The sequence below is a fragment of the Abrus precatorius genome, unplaced genomic scaffold (assembly GCF_003935025.1).
Source record: "Abrus precatorius isolate BTA unplaced genomic scaffold, Abrus_2018 Scaffold5, whole genome shotgun sequence".
Lineage (NCBI taxonomy): Eukaryota > Viridiplantae > Streptophyta > Magnoliopsida > Fabales > Fabaceae > Abrus > Abrus precatorius.
The window spans coordinates 16,143,743-16,163,679 of NW_020874395.1; the positions used below are offsets into that span (position 1 = coordinate 16,143,743).

Consider the following 19,937-nt stretch of genomic DNA (forward strand, 5'->3'; position numbering starts at 1 on the left):
TTATTAGATATATAACAGCAAATAATAGCAACCATATATTGTGATTTAATCAAAATCAAACCATAAATTCCATTACTTAATAAATAATCTGATATAAACTATTGGAAGGCATCACACATAATCTCCACATATACAAACACAGATCATAGATATACCTGTCACGAAGGAAAAGACAGCTCTTTTAAAAGAAACAACTTGATTGGAAAGATACGGTCTGTTGGTAGGTAACATATGCTTCCGAACCAATATAAAAACACTGTTTGATTTGATCCTCATGTTTACCTTCAAATTAAAGCAGTGAATATATGTCACATGTTTTTTTGTCTCAAATATAAAAGTTAGTATGAAGAAGATATTGTTACCATTGCATATTTAAAAAAGTGGCACTTATTGATAAATATATTTTAAATCAGCTGTTTAGAAGGAAACTGAATTTATATTATTATAGAGTTTAAGAAGTACTCATCTCTTAACGTAGTACAATAACAATCCAAGTACTAGAATTTTTTTTTCATACATTTCAACAGACCTTTACATAGATCAATACCTGGAATTCCAAAACCAGCCACAGAAAGATTCAACCACATATTTTCTGTGTTTCCAATCAATCAAAGCAACAACTATACAAACCACACTTAACTATTATACAGCCCATGGAATTAAGACCCCAATTTGAGAAAATAATAGGAGCTATTTTTTTCCACCTTATCTGCATATCAATGTCATGATCTCACGTTGATGAGGTCAATCACTCTAATGAAGTCGTAATGCTGATACCTGAAAGTTACTTTATTCTTGCGCACTAATAGGGATCAAATTACAGCATGCCAAATCAACATTCATGAGTGCTTGACCATTTTTCCCATGTTATTTTCCTTAACTACTATTTAAATTGGAGATAATGATTTGCTAAATTATCAACAAGTGTACTCGTAATCAACGCAAGAATAGATAATGATGTCCACTCAACACTCAGCTACAAAACAAGTTACATTTGGTTGAAATTCTATCAAGAAAAACCTAACCATGATAGAGCAAGCTTTTGTAGAAGTAAACTTTTCACAAGGATTTAAAGCCTTCATTTTCCTTAAACTTATATCTACCATCCCCAATCATCTAAAACTGTATTGATTTCCTATTTCCTATTCTTTTCAAGTTTGCTGCCAATCAATCAAAGTTAACACTTTTGAACACTACTACTGAACAAACATCGATCCTTCCACCGTATAGAGATTTCTTCAACTTTCTACCCTATTCAGGTTCATGGGATAGACAATTTAGTTGCAATACCTGGCTTGCAATTAAAAATATACTATTTCAACTAACTATATGCTGTTGTTTCAAAGACTGGTAACAATGATCTTTTCGTTATTTTCATATGAATCTTTAAAATTAAAGAAAAACACTTTTTACATCAAAATATATCTTAATTTGTTCATCTTAATTCTTAATTGTTTCTCATTTTATACTGTGAAAAATCGCATCACATTTAACTGGTACATAGTTAATACTATACACATAGAAAAGAAAAAAAAATAATTTTCTGCCAAAAATGGAATGGGTTATTTATTTTAACACATGCAATAATAGTTACTTTATATACTCATGACGCCTTTTTATTTCTCAAATTCTCAAGGAGAGAAATGTAAAAGACAAAAAGATAAAAGACAACAGAGATGGTCTAATTAGAAGCAAAAGTGTGACATAATTAGTCTAAAGGGGTAACGTTCTAATATTTGCAATTTGCAAATAACATCATAAATTATGACTTTTCCTTGTAATTATTCAACTTTTGTCACTATATACTACCCATTATTTTGTTTTCTTTTCATTTTTGTAAAATTTACATGATGATAGTACTCTCAATTGAACTCCGTGATGTAAATTAGTAGAGTAAAATTCCTTTTCAGTTTTTTTGCTAAAAAAAATTCTTTTTATTATTTTTGACCCAAAAGTTTTCTTTTTACTGTTAAATTTTAGTCCACATAAGTTGTTTTTACTGTTAAAACTTGTTACTTTAACTACTGAGTACATGAATTAATTGGTATGAAGTTGTTTTTGCTTAGTTAATAATATAATCTGAGGATATGTATTATTCACAAAGTCAAGAGTTGTTATGTATTGTTTAGTTAATGCATTTTTATATGCAATATTTTAATTAAATCAAAGAACCAAGAATATGGAGATTTCTCCAAAAGGAAGATGTGTTAGGAGGTTAATTTTCCACTTCACATGCATTGCATGTTTTGCAGTTACGAAGTCTAACGATGTATATCACTACAAATTTATAGATGAGAAACTATATTTATACAACAAAAGAAAGATAAAAGATACAAAGAGAGAAGTGTGTGATAAAATACTTAATATCATAAAAAGAGATAAAATAATAATCTTATATAAATTATTGTATGGATAATAAAACTCTTCAACATTTATACTAGAGATGTAAAAATATATAACTTTTCATGAATCTCTACTTATTATAATATAAAGTATAATTTTATAATATTTCACATGGTAGTGTCATAGTTATTGTATTATCAAATTCATGGTCCGTCATCTCATATTCTTGTCGATCACCTTAATAATAAAAAGTTAAATTTCAGCACATGTTAACTACGCTCATGCACTATCTATGTTTTAAGCCTAATGGGGTGAATCATGAGAATTATTATTAGGTACAAATTCCATATTCATACTGTACAGCACTTTCTCTAAAGTGTTTGAGTCCTTGCCTAAAAGCTTGAAGTTTTGGGATAGTCATTAGTTCATGATATATCTAGCTACCACAATTATCTAAGGTGGATTTTTTGTTGGAAAGAAATGCCTTAACACAAAAACTGCTACCTAGCTACCGTTTATAAGCCCGTCTTTTGTAAACATGGCTAAAATCCATTTGCTATTTTTGTAAATGCCTTAACCAACCAATGGCTATGTTGAAGCCCACGTGAAGGTTTATTAGACAGAAAGCTAACTAAGGATACATAAAATAAAAGTGTGTTTGGTCCAATATATTATATATATCCCTCTTTCAGGTTTCTCATCAAACACCTTTACCCAACAAAACAATGGCTCTTTTGCACAATGCTCTTTTGATTCTCACGTTCTTGTTCATTGCTGTGGATGCCAAACACAAAAACAAGATTCCTTTACAGAGAATTCCCATCTATGGAGGAGTTGACCAAAATGTTGCTGTTGAGGGTCTCAATGCTGACAAGCCTGATTTCGAAACAAATTCCTTAGGGCATTGGGATTTGATTTCTCGGGACTCTGGTGTATCCGCCATGCAAATCAATTTGATGCCCACAAACAAGATGATTGTCTATGATGCCACCGTTTACCGAGTCTCTAGACTGAAATATCCACCAGGGGAACCATGTGTTCCATACATAGATGGCCAGACTCGACAAGAAAAACTTGATTGTTTTGCTCATTCAATGGAATATGATATTGAGACAAATCAAGTTAGGCCACTCAAGGTTCGTCTCATCTTTATATCCTTTCAACATTCTAAAAAAATAATTATGGTTGATAAACACTAAAATAATTTCACTTTAATCCCTACAATTTAATATAACATGCAAATTAGTCACTTATATTTATAATTTAAAATGTAAGTTGTTAAAAGTAAGAATCGTCAATTATTTTTGCTTTTGTCGTACAAAATTATTAAAATGTAATAACAAAATAATAATTTATCACGTTAAATAATATATATTAGAGTTTATTTTAAAAATAAAACAGTGTTGTTTTAAGATATCTCAAAAGTAATTTAATTTCTTCTTTAACCTGTGAAATTTCTAAGTTTCACATTATTTTCTCTTCTTTCCTTCTATTTTATCTTCTTTTATTTTACCCACAGTACTTGTTTTGATTTTTTTATAGCCATAAATATCAACTCTAGCAAGGAATTTTTTTGTAACTCTTCTACTTCTCATCCATAATAGTATTCACTACTTAATACCTTATTCCTTTTCATCCATCGTGTTTTGGGATCTCAAAAGCTACCAAAGCTCCAATAAAACTTTACCACTCTTCCCAACTACAATTTCAAACACCATAATGCTCCTCACTTCTACCTTCTACCTTCTAATTCATCTCGTTTTGGAGATCTCGAATACCATAACTCTCACTATTGGAGTCAAAGGTCATAGCATAATCTTCTCACGAAATAAAATAAAACAGAAAAAGGTACAAGATGAAAAGATCATGTTAAAGCTTAAATTTTTTTTAAAATAAGGATAAAATTGAATTATTTTTGGAAAATTTTAAAATAACATTATTTTATATTAAAAGTAAATTTTAATATATCATTTAACGTGATAAATTATTATTTTATTATTATATTTTAATATTTTTTAACGAAAAAAATAATTAATGACTTTTAATCTAAAAATTAATATTTAAAATTATAAGTGTAAAAAAATAATTTTCACAGCATAATATATTTCAAAGATTAAAGTGAAGATTTACTCTTTAACATATCATATCACTTATTATATTTATTATTTTTCTAATATTTCTTTCTTTCTTTCAAATTTTTATATATCCTAATAGCCAAAAGAATGATTTGTTAATCTTATCCTTTACAATTAATATTAAATATTTTAAAATAATTTTTTAAAATATAATACATTTTGTATTCTGATAAATATTTTTGATAAAAATTTATTATTTTTTATTATTTATGCTTAATTTTAAAGATTAAATTTAATATTTTAAAAAATATATTAAACATTAAATCAATAAAATTATACTCATTCTATGATATGCAATAATATACTTTTTTTTTCAATAAAAGTATTTGCTAATATGATGCAGTATTAGAGTGAAAATTTAATAAGCAGTCAAATTTTCATTTAATAAAATGATATATTAAAGGAAACCTGAGTTTTAACGGATAGAGAATGAGATTTCATTAATGAAACTTTCAAATTAAAGGGTACAAATTGATTAATTGCATGGCATTATGTCAACAACATTTGGTGCAGGTAGTAGCAGATCCATGGTGCTCAAGTGGAGGACTGGCACCTGATGGCACCCTCGTGAGTTCCGGTGGTTTCCTCGTCGGAGCAAAAACGATGAGATACATTGGTGGGCATTGCCAAAACTGTGATTGGAGGGAATATAACAATACATTGTTAGAGGAAAGATGGTATGTAATTACGGTATTTGTCCACTAAACATTACTATTCTTTTTTTCATAAATATAATTAATTTTTTTTCAAATAATTGATTTCAACCTTTATAACTTTTAAATAATTCAAATCACAGTTTATAATATGCTGTAATTTGTATATTAAATGTCATTTTGAAATGCTTGTAAAAAAAAAAAAGATGGGGAGTGTGAGATACGCGAACGGGGAGTACGCAGCCGAACAACCGCAGGGGCTTCCAGCAGTGATAGCTGAACTAACCAGATGGGCCACCCAAAACATGGAGCTGACATTTAAATAAATAAAAAAAATAGGAAATCAACGTCGGATCCCGGCTATCCATGATATATATGGTTAATTAGTATAGTTGTGTCATCCATAATATAAATATTTTTAAAAAATTATAAAATTTAAAACTAATTAAAAAATCTACTTTAATTATATTTACAAAAATTAAGTATATTGTTAAGCTTTTTATTAATAATTTGAACATCAAATAACCAATACTAAATGTATTTTTTTAATAAATTTCACTTAATTTTTTTTAATCCTTATAATTTGTATATGTATATCTCATTCTTTCTCTTTATGTGTCTATCACTTTTAAAATTAAATGTGATACTTTTTTTTCTCATTTTTGTATACATGCATATGAATCGTCACACTCTCATGAATGTTATTGTTTGTTTGTTTTCATTATATTAAAATTAAAGATAAATATTTCTTTTTAACTTTACCACTTCATGTTCCAATACTAAATGTGTTGAGTTTCACAAAATAGAATTTATGTTATTTTTCATCTTTTTTTATGTCTATTAAGTTCTACCTTAAATGAAGAAACTACAATATTAGCAATCAAATACTAAATGTGTTAAGTGAAGGAACTAAAATATTAGCAATCAAATTAATCAAAGAGATAATTTTGTTTATGTTTATAAAAAATAAATCATATATATGATAATGATATCATAGATAATTAATCACTTTACTCGTATTATTTTGTTTTTTACTTTTCTTTTACTAATCATACATTATTGGTTTTTTCGTTTTACTTTTATATGGTAGGTATGGAACTCAAGCAATTCTTCCCAATGGAGATTTTATTGTGATAGGAGGTCGCAAATCTTTTAGCTATGAGTTCATTCCAAAGGAAGGTCAAGTTAGTGGGAAAAATTACTTTTTTCCATTTCTTTATGAAACTTCAGACATTGATGAAAATAATCTTTACCCTTTTGTCCATCTCTCAGTAGATGGCAATCTCTTTATCTTTGCTAACAATCGCTCTCTCCTCCTTAACCCTAACACCAACAAAGTGGTTCGAACCTTCCCTGTCTTACCTGGTGGTTCTAGAAACTACCCAGCTTCAGGCATGTCTGCTCTCCTCCCTATCAAACTTGATGGCACCAATGGCAATGGTGCTACCATCAAGGCAGAGGTCATTGTATGCGGTGGTAACACTTATGATGCTTTTAATTTAGCTGAGACTAGAAAAGTGTTTGTGCCAGCTCTTCAAGATTGCAATAGGATGATCATTACGGACCCTAACCCTACATGGAACACTGAAAAGATGCCTTCAAGGAGAACCATGGGTGATGTTCTTATACTCCCTAATGGACAACTCTTGTTCATCAATGGTGCACAAAATGGCACAGCTGCATGGTGGGATGCTGAGGTACCTAATTTCACTCCAGTGTTGTATAGCCCAGAAAAGGCTAAGGGTCAAAGGTTTAGGGTGTTAAAGCCTTCTATGATAGCTAGAATGTACCACTCATCCTCAGCAGTGCTTCCTAGTGGCAAAATATGGGTTGCTGGTAGCAACACTCATAATACTTACAAAGACACGGATAAGTTCCCAACTGAGACCAGGGTTGAAGCTTTTTCTCCTCCTTACCTGGACCAAAATCTAGACAAGTATCGACCCAATATTATTGAGCAGTTTTCAATGAAGAAATTAATATATGGTAGCAAAGTTGGGATAGAATTCTCAATACAAGATGGAGATCATGTGTTGACCAAGGATGATATTAAGGTCACCATGTATTTTCCACCCTTCACTACTCATGGGGTATCTATGAATCAAAGGCTTGTAGTCCTTGAGACCATGAGAATTGTTCAAAAGTCCAAAGGAATTTACAAGGTTAGATCGAGAGCACCACCATTTGGTGAGGTTGCTCCTCCAGGATATTACTTGCTCTTCGTTGTCCATCATGGGGTGCCTAGCAAGGGAATGTGGGTGCACATTGCGTAGGTTTACTAACTGAGTTTTAGGATTACATGTACAGTTTTTAAGAAATTTTGTTGTAGTATTTTGAAATTCTTCATTTTTTATGTACAAATATTGAAAGAGAATAATGATGGTATCATGATCACACTTTTTATTTTATAAAAGTTATATTATTTTAGTTCATGCACAATAATTAATTTTAGAAATTCTACCATCAAACTTATCAGGTATAAGAAAAATTATTCATTTTAATTGTTTAAAAGTATTAACTTTACAATCAATTTTGTGTTTATTTTCTTTCAGCTTAAACTTAAAAATAAATACTTAAATCTCCTACAATTCCTTTACACCTATACTTCAGTGTGGCTATGTTCTAACAACAAATTAGTCTCTCAAAATGTAAACTTTTAGTGTATATTTGTTTTCTATTTTAAAAAGAGTTTTTAGTTTTTAAAAATAAAATATAGTATAAATTTGTACTATATTTTATTTTTAAAAACTAAAAAACAAACATGCTCTTAGTTTGTCAATGTCTTTTTCCTTTAGTTTTTTTTTTTTTTATTCTAATCCTTTTTGAATACACATATATATATATATATATATATATATATCTTCACCCAGTAAATAATGTTGTTAGTTTTTAACAGGAATGTCGTTGATGTCGTTGTTAGTTAAAGTCAGCCCAAAGCAATGTGGCCAATACAAATATAAATTCTTTATTTTGTTCTTGATGCTTGATGTTGTTTTTTTATTTTGGTCTTTACATTAAAAAAAAATGATGTATTATTGTTTGTAAATTACCAAACTTTTGTAGAGTTAATTCTTACCATCATATAACATTTACCAATTCAATAAACATTTAATAATATCATGGTAACTTTAATAAATGCAAAAAAAATCATAACTATATTTTTATGTAAGGATGAAAAAAACATATATTCTGTCTTATACATAGAGACTAAATTTTTATTTTATTAAAGAATATGTTAATTCCTCATTCAGGCTTGCACGACCACACAATTAGGATTCTCTTATTCGTTTTGGTAATGACTCCACAATAGCTTCATAGTCCTATGCACGACATTCTACTCTCTCCGCGTTCCAGCTATGTAACATTTTTCACAAAAATATAACAAGTAACCACAACACATTGATTAAAAAATTAAAGTAATTTTAAAAAAAAAAACAGCATTTAATATTATTAATGTTCAATTGCTACAATTTTATAACAACTCTGTTACTATTATTCTTTGAAATTATTTTAAATATTTAAAAATAAGAAATTTTTAGTACAAAATAAAGTGGTTTCACGTTTATATTTTTAATAAAAACTCAATAGTTTTAATATTTAATCTCAAAAATTGATATTAACACTATTAAAAAATAAATGAGTTTTATATTGTATACTCGTAAATACATAAAACGAAAATTATTAAATATACTATACTAAATGTCAAATAATATATATTTTACATTTAACTTCATAGCTTGTGTCTATGAAACATATATATAATAGAAGATCTATAAATAAAAAAAATAAATATTAAACAATGACTTAAGGCTATTTGTTAAAGAAAAGAAATATTTGTATTGAAAACAAAATATTATTATATAAAAAAACATTAAAAATAATGTGAAGCATTTAATCGTGTATATTTAGTGTTTTTTCACCAAAAAAATATTCACTTAATGTTTATTAAAAAATTGCCCCAAGACCCAGGAAATAAAGGAAAACAGAAGTGCCCAGATTTTACTTGTTGCTTGTCAAACTTATTTGTGATAACTGACATAAATTCTTTTGGCTCTCCCTTCTTAAAAATAATTTCATAAAGTCAAATCCTATGAAAAGGTCAATATACTTTGAAATCAGTTAAATATTTCAAATATAATGTCACATAGCTTCTGCTATATAAAGACATCACGAACATGAATATAAAGCATTCAAGTTTTCAATCAATAGAACATCAAACAGAAGCAGAAGTTATTAATGGGTGTTAGCATGGCAAAATTTGAAATTTTGTTGGTAGCTTTGTTCCTCTTTGCAGTCTCACCTGGGATCATAGATGCCACCATTTCCAAAAGCATGTACATCACTTGGGGTTCTCAACATGCATTAATGCAGGGTGAAGATCTTCAGCTTGTGTTGGATCAAACATCAGGTAAAAAATCCATGCTTGCATCCAATTTAAATTATTTCAACATATATATATATATATATATATATATATATATATATATCTTTGGCAGTAGAAATTAAAGAGTTGCATCTATGATCAAGAAAATAATATGAAACTGCAAGCATGTTGCTTTTTTAACATGTTGAAATTGATTAGTCTTAGAAATGAAAGGCTATAATGATCTAATCCAATTGCTTTCAACTATAAATAAATATATCAGAGAAATAGAGATAAAATTAATCACTGCTCTATCCATGCAGCAGTTTTAGACAAGATTTGTAACCAATCTAAACATTGTGTTAACAATAGTAATAAAAAATAGCTACATGAATTCCTCTATATTTTTTAACTGGAAATATTTTGTGTTGCTTTTGAATTTCAGGATCCGCAGCTCAAACAAAGAGAGCATTCTTGTTTGGAAGTATTGAATCTCTAATCAAGCTGGTGCCTGGTAATTCTGCAGGAACAGTGACAGCATACTATGTAAGTTCACTAAGCTAAAGGTCTAATAATTAAACAACAACAATAGCAATAATGATTATATGGTAGAACTTCAGAACTATCAGTAATTAAAGTGAAATTAATAGTATATAGATTTTACAAATGGTTAAGTGCTAATGCTTCATGGCACAAATGTGTGCAGCTATCCTCTACAGGAAGCCAGCATGATGAGATAGATTTTGAGTTCTTGGGCAACATTACAGGACAACCATACATTATCCATACAAACATATATACACAAGGAAATGGAAGCAGGGAGCAACAATTTTACCTTTGGTTTGACCCAACTGCTGATTTTCACAATTACACCATTCACTGGAATCCCACAGAAGTTGTGTAAGTTGATAAACTAGTAAACACTGCCAGCACAAAATTAAGTATCCATTGAAAAAACTCTCATTTTAATCCATAAGATATAGTAAGTGTCAATATTTTAGACTTTTACTTTAAAAAAGTCATTTACTATAATCTTTTTCTATTTCATTGATATTTTTTACAAAAAATGATTAAAGTGAAAAATCTCCTTTGAAGTTTAGCCTAAAAAGTGAGGATTTTAAAAAGAGAGAATGAAAATGATGGATGCTTTAAGGAGATTTATTCATTGTTCATTATTCATTTTACAAAGAAGAGGTTATACCTTTCTAATTGCATTATGATCTATGTCATTAATTTGTTACCTCAGGTGGTATATTGATAGTATACCAATTAGGGTGTTCCGCAACTATGAAAATGAGGGCATTGCTTACCCAAACAAACAAGGAATGAGGGTTTATACCAGCCTATGGAATGCAGATAACTGGGCCACAAGAGGTGGGCTTGTCAAGACCAATTGGACTTGTGCACCTTTCACTGCAAGATTGAATAACTTTAGAGCAAGGGCTTGCAAGTGGAATGGAGCAGCCAGCATTAGCCAATGTGCCTTAAATATCAATGCAAATTGGTGGACTTCTCCGACATACAAGCAATTGAGTTATGCCCAGTTGGGTCAGTTGAATTGGGTCAGAAATAATTACATGATATATGATTATTGCAAAGATACCAAAAGATTCAATGGACAGATGCCTCCTGAATGTTTCAAGGCACAATTCTAAACATGACATGATGAAGGCAAGCAAGCTGAAACAATCATTTTTTCTTTTTACTGCATTGTTCCATTTGTTAATTTGTATTTCAATCTTTGTGATTTCATTCTTGTTTCCCAAGAACTGAGTAACATTAGTGGTTTGTGTATTCCAATTCAGTTATTTTGATCTTCATTCCATGCTCAAGGGTTCTTCCAATGTTATCTTATCCATGAAAGAGTAAATTAATAATTCACCAGAGTTTATATGAAAATTTTTTCGTTGATATTGATAGCAAAACACTATTTTAAATTTTTGTTTCTTATAAGGTAAAATTCATTAATGATTTATTAAATGTGATTAAATTCTTAATGAAGAAACCTTAAGCCAAGATTTGAGCAAAATCTTGTCTTATAACTTTCACTCAAACACTTGCTACTAATTACAATTACAGTAATTATAATTTTATAAGGCTTCATAAACAAGTTACAGTAGATTTAAATTCATGATTATTTCAACACTACTAATTATAATTTTTACATCATATTTATATTTTAGGATTTTTAACAATTCAAACACTTGCTACTTGGTTTTCAATGTGTGTTGGAAAAATTCTGCAGTGATCAAACTGGGCATTAGTCGCTGTCAAGTGCAATCTTAAAATACTATAATTCATGTGCCCTGAATCTGATAAAAAAAAATGCTAACAAGTATCTTAAAAATCACGTGTACAATCTAACCAAGCTTTGGAGTCATGATTAAAGGAATCTCTACAAAAATTAGAACAAGTAGCAGTAGACAAATAACATACTCTCTGCCAAAAAGCAATGCTTCCTCTGATTTCTATAACTAATTAACAAATTTGGAGTTTTATTCCTTGAGCTTACCAATAATTTATATATAAAAAAGGGTGTTTTAAACTTATTTTTATAAAATTTTAGTATTTTTTTTTATCAAAATAAATTATTTTTTAGTTTATTTTACTAAATTTTATTGTTAAATTTATAACATAAATTACCATTTAAAAAATTTTAGTAAATAATAATTAAACAATTATTCAGATACATTAATTCTTAAACAAAAGATAACAAAGATGGTTCCATGGTGCAAAGAAATTGTAAGCGAAACTGCGAAATAGAAAGTCATTAATTACATTATACTAACTTTTATTATTATGATAAAATTAAAAGTTATCTATATATTTTTTTTTCGAGAGGATACCTGTTAAAATTCTATTTTGATTCCGTATACTAATTTTTGTCATTAGATTTTTTTCTTAGCAAAATTTTAATCAAAATATATTCATTAAAAATAAATACAAAGCATGAGAATTTTATAAAAAAGAATTCTACTGACACAATCTTTAATTGATATGGTTTAAAAATGTTAAAACAACATTTAAAAAATAATTAATTTATGGGATAAATAGTTTAATTTTTTTAAAATTAATCACTAAAATATATAAAATAACATATTTAAACAAAAAGTATATTGATAATATTTTTTTTGGTTATAAATAGTCATATTGAAGTTGATATCATCGTAATTCCAACTCTTAATTTTTTGCTAAAATTATGTCTACATTTTTCCCTGAATTAAAAATATATTTAAATAAATTATTTATTATTTTAAAATTCTTAAAATTAATTAATTTTATATCACTAGCACGTGAATTAAACTCACAGATGCATCATTTCAAGTTTAAATTCTAATAAATATCTATATTAAATACTTTATAAAAAATTTTACGATTCAGTTAAATGACTCTCTAAGACCAATAAATTTTATAACATATAGATATATATGTGGAATAAAAATTTATATATAATTATTATTTTTATAAAAAACTTATAATTTAATATAATAATATTAAATACTATGATTTTTAATAAAAAATATTACTTATTAATATTTAATCATGTATTTCTAAATACAATCTAAAAATCATAGAATTAAAACTAAAAGATAATGTTAATAAATCTGTTGATATTATCCACAAAAGTATAGTTTAATTAGCGTTGAATTATTATTATTATTTTTTGTCTCGGTGGAGGTGGGTAAAGTTGAGAGAACCGACCCACGAACCCGGACACGGATCCATTTGTAGGCGGAGCCTGGAGCTAGACGGGAAAAGGAAAGAGCTAAGAAATGGAGAAAGAAGTGAAAGGACAATAATAGCCCTGAGTGCATATTTGTTTGTTCTCTTCTCTCCTAAAACCAGTGGTTTGGGTGTTATTGCTCTGAGATCGAAGCATTTGTATTGTTGTGGCAGTTGATAGGGTTTTGGTGTAGAAGAGCCATGGAGCGCATCATCGGCGCCAAGTACAAGCTAGGTCGCAAGATCGGAAGTGGATCCTTCGGTGAAATCTACCTCGGTCTCTCTCTCTCTTCTCTCTCTCTCTCTCTCTCTCTCTCCATTTTTCTTAATTTTCATTGTTGTGTTCTGATTGCGATTCAATTCGATTCCTCAGCCACGCATATCGATACCTTCGAGATCGTCGCCGTCAAGATCGTATGCTGCTACCTACTCCTACTCTTTTTAATGAAAATTAATTAGTATAATTTCAGCTTCATTTACTTGTCTGTTTCATTATTGCTTTGCGGATTATGTTTGATTGTTGCGGATTCATATTCTTTGTCCATTTGATTTGTGATTTTTTTGGTGGTGTGGTGTTGCAGGAGAACGGTAAAACGAAGCATCCGCAATTGCTTTATGAAGCCAAGCTTTACAATATTCTTCAAGGAGGAAGTATGCTGTTTTTCTTTTTCTAAAAACTTTTGCTAATTTTCCTTTTAATTTTTCGTAATTGATTATTGGGATTGTGTGTGAGGGATTGAGTTGGTGTTAGGAAGTTGGCGAGGTTTGAAAATTTTGAATTTTTTTTTAATGCAGGTGGCATTCCGAGCATAAAATGGTGTGGTGTAGATGGGGAGGATAATGTGCTTGTTATGGATTTGCTGGGGCCTAGTCTTGAGGATCTTTTTGTATACTGTGGAAGAAAGTTCTCCCTCAAAACCGTATTGATGTTGGCTGATCAAATGGTAACCACCCAATGCTTAGTGTGATTATAATAATTATTTCGGAAATTTGGGATTTTACCTTGTCCCGTGCAATTTTTTTAATGGAACCAGCTCAGAAGAAAGTAAAACCCCTTCCCTCTTGGCTCTTTAAGTCCCACTTTCTTAGCCTTGCTCTGTTATTTAGTCTTGCTGGAAAATTTGTCAGTGTCGCAGTGTTGTAAATTTTGTTATGTGTTGTGATGCCACGTGAGTGAAGCGTGCATTTGATGTTGAGTTTTTCATTTTGTTTTTATTTTGTGCAGATGACAAGAATAGAATATGTGCATTCTAAAGGATTCCTACATAGGGATATAAAACCTGATAACTTTCTCATGGGACTTGGTCGGAAGGCAAACCAGGTGACTACCCTTTGTTGCAGTTTCCCTTCATCTACAGTTGATTCGCCATGTCATTCCTTCATCTATTTGTTGACATCAACGTGCTGTATATGTGTAATTGGCTTGTACTTGTCAGGTTTACATAATTGATTTTGGGCTTGCAAAACGATATCGGGACTCCACAACCAATCGCCACATCCCTTACAGGTTTCTACCTTCTTATTAACATAGCATTCCATTGACTCAGTTCATCCTCCCCTCTTTCCCCTTTTCCCTTTTGGGTGTGAGGTTTGCATCTTTTAATTTTTCACTGAATCCGTTTTTCAATTTTGGTGAGGATTTCTGTGATTCTTCTCTTCTCTTCTCATTCCCATGAAAATATGCCAAAATTTATAGTTACAAATTGTACTGCACAGGGAGAATAAAAACTTAACAGGAACTGCACGTTATGCTAGCTGTAACACTCATCTTGGGATTGGTAAGTCAGAAGTTATTTAAGCCCTTCACACCAAATAAAATACAATTATTTTCTACATGTTCATTATCTATCTTATTTGTAGAGCAAAGTCGTCGGGATGATTTGGAGTCACTAGGGTATGTGCTTCTGTACTTCCTCAGAGGAAGGTATGACATCATTCTTCTCTAGATGCTTTGTTTCTGCATATATCTATTGAGAGCAATATAATGAAATCTGCTAACTTTTAAATGACTGAATATTTGTGTTTAGCCTTCCTTGGCAAAACCTAAAGGCTGCAACAAAGAAGCAGAAGTATGATAAAATATGTGAGAAGAAAGTATCAACTCCTATTGAGGTAAGGGTTTGGACATTTACCTTATGTGATGGGTTTTGATCACTGTTCTTATTTGTTTGTAATTTTCCATAGGTGTTATGCAAATCTCACCCTGTAGAGTTTGCTTCGTACTTTCATTACTGCCACTCGCTAACCTTTGATCAGCGACCTGATTATGGATTCTTGAAGCGCCTATTTCGGGACCTATTTTCTCGGAAAGGTGATTATTTTGATAATTTCTTGAATAATATGGAATTGAATAACTTGCAGAATTGTATTTATATATCTTGTAAAATAGTACTTGGATGTGGAAGTTATAACTGAAAGTTGGGATTCAACAAGATGTCTTGTTTAGTAACAGAGCATGTCAAAAGTAAGGAAGTGATTTTTCTTAGATAAGAAAAAGGGTGAATGGGTAACTTGCCTTCCTTAGACAGCTTCTTTAGAAGATAAATAGTTTATACAATAGTCTAATATTTCCTAATATTGTAGGACAGTAGGACTTGACATAACTCTGAAATTTATATATTGTACATACATACTTAGTGTGGTGCACTAAACAACACTAGCCATGTTCAAAGATCAAACGATGAAGAAATATTGAAGTATGGTTTTTATTGACGCGCACTCTTTCACTGGGCAAAATTCATGTTCAATTGTGGTGTAGTTAGCAATGTTTATCTTTGTTTTGATATCTACACGTATGTAAAGCCCCTGCTCTATTTTTCCCTTATTGGTATGTGACTGTGACAGGTTATGAATTCGATTATGTATTTGACTGGACTATTTTAAAGTACCAACAGGCACAAAAGAACAGAGTTCAGCCTCACATATCTGTAAGTTTATTTGCTTTACAAATATAGGGGTTTGAGTCTTTCCATGCTTACAATACAAATTTTTGTCATATTGCAGCCGGTCCCTGGAGCAAGCAATAGTCGTGCAATGCCCATGGATGTTGACCACCATCATGGTTGGTGCATCTCAAATTAGTTATATCATTTGTTGTTTTGCATAAATGTATGTCTTGTTCATGATTACTAATTGATTGGTATTAATGCTTATTCAGGGGATGTCTCAGCAGAGCGCATTAAATCGAGTAATGCTACTGGTTCTGGTGTTAAAATTCAGTTTAAATCACCAGTGGGTAAAAATTTGGGTTCTGAAAATCCTCTTGACAAGAATGTAAGCCATCTTTTAATTAAATATTTATGAATTCTTGTTATGACTGTTTTGTGACATCGAAGTCATAAGTCATTGGTTGTGCACTATTTTATTTCAAAATTATGACTTAAGTGTTTAACACATGATTTAATTTATTTATTTTCTCGTAGATTTTTAGTGAAGCAAATATACCCTCTGCCTCGTACACTTTAACTGGTGCCTCAAAAAGAAACTCCTTGAAACCTGCCTTGTCCACTGAAGCTGCCAACCATGGACATGGGCAAGGAAGTAGTAAAATCGGCCCTTCAAGTAGTTGGATTTCATCTCTGCAGCGCATATCTTCTGCCAAATGAACGCTCAATATGGTAGTTTTCTATTCATAATGAATGTGTTGCAGCAGGTGTTATTGTTCTATGCCCCACTCCTATCATTGACTGTTTATATTACACTGTATTTCCAGCTTTGAATCTGATCAAAGAAGATGTCCTTGTTTACATACATACATGAAGCTGCAAATTCATGGGTATTGCTTGCATCAACATTTATATTTTTGGTCCAGAATTTTCAAGTGATACATGGAGACTGCAAATGTGCTGCAAGGTTGATAAATTTCATAGCTCAACTTTTGAGGCCATCTTGTGTTGCTTTTTTCCTAAGGTGACTACAAACGATTGTTTGGTATAAATTACAGACTACCCAGGCTTGGCTGCTATGCTGTAGATAGATTTCAAATGTGGCACACGGCAATCTTGTGTATCCATGTTTTTATGTAAAATTAATGTGTGAATGTAGCTTCATTTTCCCTTTTTGTTACTTGATGATAATTATCATTGTGCCATATGATATGTGGTGACAGAGTTTGGTTTAAATTGATTGACAATATTATGAATTGCAGGTGAATTATCAGTTGTTTCTGTTAAAATATATTTCATCTTAGTTGTTGACTTTATTGGTCATATATTTTCACCTGGTTATGCTATCTTCCCTGCCTGTACAGTGCTCGTGCAGTTTTATTGCCCATGTTTTGAAGCTTCCATAAATAAAAATTCTTTGAACATGGGAAAGCTAAACTGAAAGAGTTTTCTCATAAATATTTTATTAATTATTTGGCGTTTTTACTTCTGTCGCTTTCAGATCATTGATGATGGTAAGTTACAATTCCTATTAACGATAATGTGATCATGTTTGCAGAGAATATAATTGTATTGAGTGAGATGCAGAGGTTTCGCAAGATGATTCCTGAAATAATGGTTTCTTAATAAACATCAATATTAGTTGGTTACATTTATTTAATACTTCCAGGCATATGATTGTGTGGTGGTATGCTAGGCTGAGGTCAGTTGATTATTGATATCTGTGTTTTTTCCATCTTGGTCTAAATCTTAATGTCATTTAAGGAAAAATCTTCGATGTTCTGCTAGTGTCAATTTTTGAATTTTATACAATTACCTTGGAACAATCAAACATTTGCTGCTCTAGGTTAACTTTTGATTTTATCAACATATTGACTTTTAAAATTTTTATGCTTAAGTAGCATTTTTTTACTTGTAGGTAGCTCAAATTTGATGGTCAGCCAGATTAACTTGTAGTGTCATTCTTGGAATGAATGAAAACAATCTGGTTTTATTTCCAATGTAGTTCAAGGTTTGGATAAATTTGCTGTATATTTGACGTTCATGTGATAAAACTATTTGCAAATGATCAGCTTAATTATCAGTTCGCACTTTCTCTTTTGCAGGATTTCTTTTTTCGACCTATATTGTTTGAAGGATGAAATATGACTGACAATTGGTATTTATAAGAATGTCATTATCAACTGGAACATACCTCTTCATACAGATTGGATTGCTATGGCACTTTGGAAGTACTTCAGCTTTGTGACAAACTTGACATGAGAATTGCTTTTGACATGGTTGTTGGTTAGCAAAGATCTCCGAAGATCTATCTATGATTTGTATGATTCTAACCAACATTTCTGTAGAGTAGATAATTTATTTTTCAGTTGATGGACATGACTTGCGTTTGCCGCTGATTATGGGTAGGTCTTTAAAAGGAAAGAAAATATATGAAAAAAAAGATCTGAATGAAGACTAACTTCCATATTTGGTGCCTTGTTTGGCAAGGTTACCAATTAATTTCATGGTTCTTGCTTCAGATGAGCATTGGTTTTTTCAACTGATATGTATATCATGTTTTACATTTTTGTCTGGCTACAGATAATGTCAGATGGACTGCATGTAGTGAACAGAAGCAACGCAAACAATCTTTAGAGGTATTTTGTGAGCTAGCATTTTCGCAGTACCATAGTAGATACCTAGAGACAAGTATTCCAAATTCAATATCTTATTTGGTATGAATGACAAACAAAAACCATGTAAAACATAAACATGAGGATTTTGAATTCCCATCTATGGTACAATGTTGGTGTTTCCAATCCTTATCCAAGGAATGAAGTAAATGGGAAATTTTGCTTGAAAACAAGAAAACCGCATCAATGAGGTCCACCTGACTAATTTGATTAGGAGAGTGCAGTGTTCATCACATATGGGAAAAGTGTGAAGACACAGGCAGATGTATAATGAGTCCAAACAATCACAAATTTACTATTTGTTAAATGCATGAATGCTTGTGGATTTAATGGTTTTCTGTTAAGTATGGGGGCACAGATGTAGCATACTAGCATGAGAGCGCCGTTTAACATGAAAAGCACATGATTGTAAAGGGCACCAACTAGTCAAGTGCGTCGTTAATTTTTATATCATCGTTTTTTAATAGAAGCTTTCGTGATAACGTTTTTGTTAGACTAGCATGTTTTGGGTGGGAAAAGTCGAAGCATTTTCCTCGTATAGTTTAGGTTTTTTTTTTTTTTTTTTAAACTTAGATTATAAGTGTCTTTTATGAAAAAGTAATTGTTTGAATAAAAAATATTTATGACATGGTGGGATTAATTCTTTTAAAGGAGTTCTTTTTTAATTTATACACAACATTTATGTTTAAAATATTGTTTAAATGAAATTATGCATTACAGGAATTAATTATTCGTTTATTTGTATTGTTTAAGTTCAATATTTTCTTCATCAATCTTTTCTTACTAGTTATTTTGTAAATATCTTCGAACATTCTGTGGATAGAGTGCTTGTTTGAATTCTCGTTTAACCCTCCGTTGGTTCACAGAAAAAAAATAAAATATAGTCTACAAAAGTGCATTGTAAAGTGCACTAACTTCGTTTAGTGTTGATGAGGAATATGAAGAGGCCTTGAATAATGTCCTAGACGTGAATTGAAACAGGGACAATACCTAATTTTTTATTCTAAAAGAAAAAATTAAATAAAACTTGTTGGCCGTTAGATTGTGAATGACTAGTTCACAAATCATTTGGTTAAGGATACTGCAACTGAACATGAAACCTAAATACCAGTTATTATGATGGGTTAGCAATATAATAATTTAGCTCTTTTAAAGTAGTG

General features: G+C 30.4%; 3 protein-coding genes across 11 annotated transcripts; all 3 read left to right on the top strand.

The window, feature by feature from the left end:
* The first annotated feature begins 3,068 nt into the window (after positions 1 to 3,068).
* Positions 3,069 to 7,404, top strand: LOC113866801 (aldehyde oxidase GLOX1-like). Its single transcript, XM_027501600.1, has 3 exons — positions 3,069 to 3,479; positions 4,992 to 5,155; positions 6,222 to 7,404. Exons 1-3 carry the CDS (start codon positions 3,069 to 3,071, stop codon positions 7,402 to 7,404), a joined length of 1,758 nt encoding a protein of 585 aa, XP_027357401.1.
* A 1,975-nt stretch (positions 7,405 to 9,379) lies between these two features.
* Positions 9,380 to 11,149, top strand: LOC113867572 (probable xyloglucan endotransglucosylase/hydrolase protein 26). The gene is made up of 4 exons (XM_027502965.1): positions 9,380 to 9,539; positions 9,940 to 10,040; positions 10,201 to 10,394; positions 10,741 to 11,149. Exons 1-4 carry the CDS (start codon positions 9,380 to 9,382, stop codon positions 11,147 to 11,149), a joined length of 864 nt encoding a protein of 287 aa, XP_027358766.1.
* Positions 11,150 to 13,210: 2,061 nt separating this feature from the next.
* LOC113867736 (casein kinase 1-like protein 3) lies at positions 13,211 to 19,223 on the top strand. Of its 9 annotated transcripts, XR_003505193.1 has the most exons (19): positions 13,314 to 13,494; positions 13,591 to 13,631; positions 13,799 to 13,868; positions 14,013 to 14,161; positions 14,443 to 14,538; positions 14,654 to 14,724; positions 14,934 to 14,995; positions 15,078 to 15,141; positions 15,245 to 15,329; positions 15,402 to 15,528; positions 16,062 to 16,144; positions 16,221 to 16,278; positions 16,375 to 16,490; positions 16,640 to 16,834; positions 16,930 to 17,126; positions 18,021 to 18,113; positions 18,208 to 18,423; positions 18,686 to 18,819; positions 18,916 to 18,973. XR_003505193.1 is itself a non-coding variant. In XM_027503185.1 (15 exons), the coding sequence occupies exons 1-14, from the start codon at positions 13,419 to 13,421 to the stop codon at positions 16,820 to 16,822; spliced, it is 1,281 nt and encodes a 426-aa protein (XP_027358986.1). In that variant the 5' UTR covers positions 13,211 to 13,418; the 3' UTR covers positions 16,823 to 16,834; positions 16,930 to 17,360. The 9 variants fall into 9 exon arrangements, 1 of the variants encoding a protein (XP_027358986.1); XR_003505189.1 differs by having other exon boundaries at positions 18,208 to 18,507; positions 18,686 to 18,967; XR_003505191.1 differs by having other exon boundaries at positions 18,208 to 18,381; positions 18,686 to 18,967.
* The last annotated feature ends 714 nt before the right edge of the window (positions 19,224 to 19,937 follow it).